At 42.9% G+C, this 6,438-nt stretch overlaps 1 protein-coding gene across 1 annotated transcript; it reads left to right on the top strand.

Annotated features, from left to right (window-relative positions):
* The first annotated feature begins 277 nt into the window (after window positions 1-277).
* Window positions 278-2,673, top strand: LOC147632263 (uncharacterized). Its single transcript, XM_086807075.1, has 5 exons — window positions 278-571; window positions 662-1,365; window positions 1,593-1,701; window positions 1,839-2,162; window positions 2,280-2,673. Exons 1-5 carry the CDS (start codon window positions 419-421, stop codon window positions 2,328-2,330), a joined length of 1,341 nt encoding a protein of 446 aa, XP_086663201.1. The 5' UTR covers window positions 278-418; the 3' UTR covers window positions 2,331-2,673.
* The last annotated feature ends 3,765 nt before the right edge of the window (window positions 2,674-6,438 follow it).

Raw genomic sequence — 6,438 nt, 5'->3', positions numbered from 1 at the left:
ACCGTCAAATCTTAGTTTGCTTTATCGTCAAGAAAGAGATGCTGGAAAACTTTACCTGCTGCTAGTAGCCTAGTTTACTTTTAGATCGGACGGCTGTCAAATGCGACTAACGCTGACTCATCCCAATCGTTCTTGAACGCGATCTTAAAGATTTAGTGCTAAGGGCGGCTATGCTGATGGAGTGACCGGCGGCCACGTTGGGGTGCGACGTCAGTGATAACGCAGGACGACCGTGACGGCAGTTGACGTGGTCGCCGGCAGGGGCCGAACTTATTCCCCGAAGTGCAGACGATGTTCCGTGCCCCGCTGCTTGCTAACGATCCTGACGCTTGCCCAACACTCTCTCTCTCTCTCTCCTGTGTGCAGTGTGCAGCTATCTGTGAAGGTTTACTGCTCTGCGGCGGTTCCAAGTTTTCAAATGGCTTCTTTTTCGCTGGAGGACTTCGTGGGCAATGGCGCCCTGCAGGAAGTCCTGCCCACGCTGGTGGAGGAAGGTTGGGACGACGTGCCCACGCTCAAGATGATGAGCGCAGAGGACATGGACGCCCACAAGCTCACACAACAGCAGCGGGTGAGAAACACCCCAAATTCAATGCCAAATTCCGTGATGCCGTATGGGTTTGTGAATTTAAGCTTGTGTGTTGCTGTGGTGATGAAACAGGATGCTTTGGAGATCAGGACCTACTTGCACGACCGCTCGCTGATGGAGTATGCTGACAAGCTGGAGGCCTCCGGCAAGGGTCTGCCGGAGCTGCTCAACTCTAGCCCTGCCGCGCTGAGCACACAGTATGGGATGAAGAGGGGTCACGTGGCCCGCTTCATCGACAGGACCACGGCCTGCGGGATCGTGATGCCCCCTTCCCTCGCCCCCGTGCCCGCCCGCCGCCGCCGCAGCTCCTCCACCCTCTCCAGAACTTCCATGGATGATTATGCCACCTCCTTCGCCAAAGCCAGCCCCCCTCCTTCTCTTTTTGGAGCCAACTCCTCTTCTGCATACGGCTCCGAATCCTCCCCCAAAGCCACCCCCACCCACTACCATAACCAAGGGTTTGTCGACTCATCCAACTCTGTTAGCGAGAAACCCCCGCAGGCGCCCGCGGGCTCTGCCGCTGCCCCTTTCAAGGGTATCGTTGCTGCCGCCCCCCCTGAGCCTAGACTCTGCGGGTTTGTGAGCCCCCCTGCCGTTGCAGAGGACGTTGCCCCCCTCTCCGTCCTGGACAAAATCTTTGTCCAGAAACTCACCCCCGAGTACCGACCAGGTGTGGATCCGTGGGGCCAAGGTGAACTCAAGGTACCCCCTCCCATGAGAGCCTCTGACACCTGGTCCACCAAGCCCACCATCGTCTTCTGCATCCGCCGCCCAGGGTCAGAGCTCTAACCCACCTTTCTAGATAACGTGCACACGTCATGGGTCCATGGATGCATTCCATTTGTGTACACATGAATGCCATGGTGATCATGGATGGATATAGCGAGGCACTGGTGTGTGCGCGCACCCATGCAGCCTCATGATTCATGGATATGCATATTATTGGACGATGAGTATTATGTGTTGTGCCTTACATTGCCCGTGATGTTGTGGACCTATGCAGATGCGTCATGTGCCGAGCAGAAGCACATCAGCTCTACTCAAGAAAGCCAATCTTTGATGCGCTCGGCGTGCAACTCGTTGCTGTTCTCAACGAGTTCATTGATTCAGAGGTTTGAGTCCACCGCCTTTTCCTTTATGTTGATAGCAGAGGAAGAACTCGTATTCTAGCATGGCTGTTTCCATGGCGAGGGCGTTAACTTTGCAGTAATATCTTGTCTTGTGTGTGTGTGTGTCAACAAACACACAGGTTAGATCCTTCTGGCCTCGGTTCTGGGGCGGCATGATATTGGTGGACAAGAACCGAGAGTTTTTCAAAGCGTTGGGAGGTGGGACGCTGCCCAAGGATAGCTTCATCACAGGCTTCATCTTTAACCCAGTGGCTCGAGCAAACTACAAACGAGCCAAGGCGACAGGAATACATAATAACCTTACTGGGGAGGGGACCATCAAGGGGGGCCTTCTCATTGTCAGACCGGCAAGGGGAGGGGTTGCATACCAGTTTGTGGAGAGGAACTTTGGGGATTGGGCACCTCTAGAAGAGGTTCTGGAGGTCTGTGGGAAGCTTCAGCTGGTCAGTACATTCACAGCCCCCCCCCCCTTCCTACTGTCTTTCTCTAAGTCTGTTTTTTCCAAAGAATTTCAAGCGCTTTGCTTTCATCTTTTTGTCTCTCCCCTTTTTTTTTTTCAGAGGCCCGAGACAATCGAGGAGGAGTCTGCGGACTATTTCAGGACCGCGTAGTAATGATCATGGTGTGCCCATTTATTGTACTTTAGGGGTGTCTGCACTGCACATTGCATTGATTTGTGAGTAATAAGACCATTTTTCGTTTTCTTCTGGATGTAACACTTGAGATCATGCTCGTCTCAAACACTTGTTCCCTATATATGCTTTTCTTGGAAGTTCAGGATTCAAAGCTGTTTTGGCATCCACTTGAAAATTGAAATGGTTGGCATGGGAGTGTACATGTTTCTTGGTTATCTATAAAGATATGATCTGTATGAGTATACGATGCAATGTCTAACTCATGCATGTAACTCAAGAGCAACGATTTTGGACTGCAATGGTCATCTTTATTTCTCAATTGTGGACCTCCTAAGGAAATATTCATATTTCGAACTTATCGCCATGTAAGTGACACTTGGGAAGAGTTCAATGCAAGCTTTTAACGAGGCACGAAATAACATTTTTAGAGTTTTTGGATGTAGGTGGCTTCGTTACAATTGGGCAATACTAATTTTAGCATTAATTTATAAGATCCAATATAAAATTGTGTAACCCTAAATTGTGATGTCTCATGTGGGATAAAATTTAATCGCTCACTTGAGTTGTATTACACAATTTCAGCCATATAAAAAACACCTCGTCGCTTTGATCCAATAGTGGACCTTAGCTTTGTAAACAGATAGGTGGGATCTTTCTTTGTGGTCTGCACCTACATGGACCATCTACCCTAGGGCCTATACCACATGTTTTTTTTAAAACAAAAACGAGTAGCCTCTCGTCTTTGACGGGTAGGGGCTGGGCACAATTTCACTGAAATGCTCAAACAGAGCTCCTCCATTCCGTGGAGTGGAATGTGGATATTTTTTGCACATCTTCATGGCCCTTTTTATATAGGCCTATGCATCTCCCTACCATCTTCTCATCAATCTCGCCCAAGTCGCAAACAAATTATGTAGCTTGTTCACTCTAATGTAGCAAAACCACTAACTTGTTGGGTTCATTCCAAGACGATGGGTTGGGTATAGGCACCAATTCAATAGGTAATCCAATCTCTCTAGTGGATTTCATCGTCTCCTACAATCTCTCTCTCTCTCTCTCTCTCTCTCTCTCTCTCTCAACTTGAAAATTTGTAAATGACCAAAACGATAATTAAAATCATGAATAAACATTATACACAAAAAACAATACATTATACACAAAAAACGATAATTAAAATCATGAATAAACATTATACACAAAAAACACTACATGTAAAAACAATTCAAAAATGTGGTGTTTGGAATGCCTAAACTAGAATATGTAATATATCTAAGTAGAATTAGATGGTGTCGCAGAATCTTTATGTTGCAGACGTAGAGCCTCCTTCGTTAAAAAGGTGACATCTATGTGCTATCCTACGCATGCTGCGACGATGCTTGTACTCAAAACTGCCAGCTCTACTCTCAAATTGACCTATACCTAGGTGATACATAAAAACCCATTAAAAACTTTGGATTTTTGAGACAAAAGAGCTTTACAATCGTACAATCATAAAATTTATTATACCCTCATCAATATAGACGACACACTTTTGTGAATAGGCATATGGGTAGGCCTCAAAAAGCTATAATATAGTCATCATTATGATCATGCCTAATAGTTTGCCATCCACTAGGCTCCGATAGCTTAAGTAAGGAGGCACTGTGATGCAATTTGGATTGTAATGGCCTACAACCATATAAAGATCTACCTTATAAGACCTAAGCAAAATATATTCTCCATTGAAGAACCAATCACGTATAGAGAGTTTCAATATAAACAAAGCCACATCAAGAGTGAACTTGTTACAAAAAGAAGATCCTTTATACTCACTTATGCATGAACTAAACAACACTCTTTTATTCAAAAATAATAATTAGTAACAAAAGATTAGAATATTTACCCGCAAAGACTTGCCATCTCGAGGAGGTCAACCATCCATCGAAAGAGATGTGCATATTTTCTTAGGCAAATAACTTTAGTATTATTATTGGAAACACATAAACTAAATGCTTAGCACTTGCACATTTGCATACCGTCAACTTGAGAGCAATAGAGTCCATGATAACCATGAAAGATCATGTCATCCTAATCCTATTTAAAGTAAACTAAATGCTTAGCACTTGCACATTTGCATACCGTCAACTTGAGAGCAATAGAGTCCATGATAAACATGAAAGATCATGTCATCCTAATCCTATTTAAAGTACATATGTGTCAATGTGTATGCAGAGACTAAAATAGAAAGCTGTCAGCACAAAAAAACATCAATCTTAATTTTCATTACACAGATAGCCAACAAATAGAGTGCCTATACTCTAGACTTGACTAATACATACAACCCTGGATTTTCAAAGAAAAAGAGCTCTACAATTATACAAGCATGATATTCAACCAACTTTGGTCAATAGATGCTGCATCTTCTTCGACAAGAGTACAAATTGACCTCAAAATTGTTGTCTTCATTATAACCATGTCCCATAGGCTCCCAATTAACGGAAGACTAGTAAGGAAAGTAAATATGAACATAGATATATCAAGAATGTACTTGCTATAAACACTATCCCTTATACTCATTTATGTACTAGTAGAGAACACTATCTCCTTCACAAAGAATAATTCTCAAAAAAATATTAGAATATTAACTCGCAAAATTTACCATGGCAAAGAGCTCAACCAATAACTGAGAAGGACAGGAGCTCTCTATAGAAAGGGATGTGCACAATTTCTTAGGTAAAGGACTTTAGTGTTGTTACTGTGAAGGCACATAAGCACTCTTAGTGCTTTTACAATTGAGTCATAAAAGGAGTGAGCATAAAACAACTCCTCATTCTAATCCTATACGAAGCACACATGTACATCAATGTCTATGTAGAGGTAATTTTTTTTAAAAAATTGTAAGCTTAGAGGAAATGCCAAAATTAATTTGTATCATGCAAAAAGTTAAGTAAATGACCTAAAAATTTACATTTCAAAGCTTTAAAAAAACTTACCAAATTACCTCTACATTCATCTCAAAGCCAATTGCAAGACCTCCTTGAACACCACATTCGGTGCAAACAATGTTGTAAGTACTCATGTCAGTTTCAAATGTAGTGTTTGAAATAAATACTTTCAAAGCATCCAATGATCTCACTTTGAGAAAGCCACATATAATTATCCATGGGTGAATACAAGTGTCACCAATAACCCCAGAAATGATAGTGTTTGTCCTTGTGATTTATTAATGGTGGTCGGTGGCAAATGCAAGCTTCATAGGAAAATTGCCTTTGTCTCATATCAAAAGGCTTTACTTGTACATTGTTACCATCATCTCAACACGTGTAAACGAGATAACCATCACTAACCACACCTCTACTATAGAGTGAGTGAAGTTGCATGGATAACCCCAAATACATCTCTCATCAACCATACAAACAACACAAGGAATCAATGTACCACTGGACCATGAACATTACACTGTTTGTTGATAACTTCATGCAACTCCAAAAACATTTCTCTATTGGGTAGCTCAACACATACCAATCGATCATAGTGAGCCATGTCACTTGGCTTGAATTCATCTTCCACAATCAGTAATTTGTGCAAGTGTGGCAAACCTCTTTTTTAAAATGCGATCATCATAGATGCATAGCTAGCCACTTTTCCAAATAAATAGATTTTCAGCCATACAGATGTGTGTGTGTGTGTGTGTGTGTGTGTGTGTGTGTGTGTAGCCTAAAATATATAGCGCGCGCGCGCACACACACACACACACACACAGCCTAATATATACGTGTGTGTGTGTGTGTGGCCTAAAATATACATAGCCTAAAGATACACACACACACACACACACACACACACACACACACACACACACACACACACACACACACACAAAATATATATATAGCCTGTGTGTGTGTAGCCTAAAATATATAGCGCGCGCGCGCGCACACACACACACACACACACACACATAGCCTAATATATACGTGTGTGTGTGTGTGTGGCCTAAAATATACATAGCCTAAAGATACACACACACACACACACACACACACACACACACACACACACACACACACACACAAATATATATATAGCCTAAAGATAGACTAAA

Source organism: Cibotium barometz, chromosome 13 (genome assembly GCF_041138505.1).
Source record: "Cibotium barometz isolate CiBa-2024 chromosome 13, ASM4113850v1, whole genome shotgun sequence".
Lineage (NCBI taxonomy): Eukaryota > Viridiplantae > Streptophyta > Polypodiopsida > Cyatheales > Cibotiaceae > Cibotium > Cibotium barometz.
This window is presented reverse-complemented; position numbering and strand designations above follow the sequence as displayed.

Bases quoted from the DNA above. Each gene is read 5' to 3' on its own strand.
- LOC147632263 (XM_086807075.1), top strand. From the start codon at position 419: ATGGCTTCTTTTTCGCTGGAGGACTTCGTGGGCAATGGCGCCCTGCAG. The intron at 1,366-1,592 runs GTCAGAGCTCTA...GGACCTATGCAG, and splicing joins TTCTGCATCCGCCGCCCAGG to ATGCGTCATGTGCCGAGCAG. The intron at 1,702-1,838 runs GTTTGAGTCCAC...ACAAACACACAG, and splicing joins ACGAGTTCATTGATTCAGAG to GTTAGATCCTTCTGGCCTCG.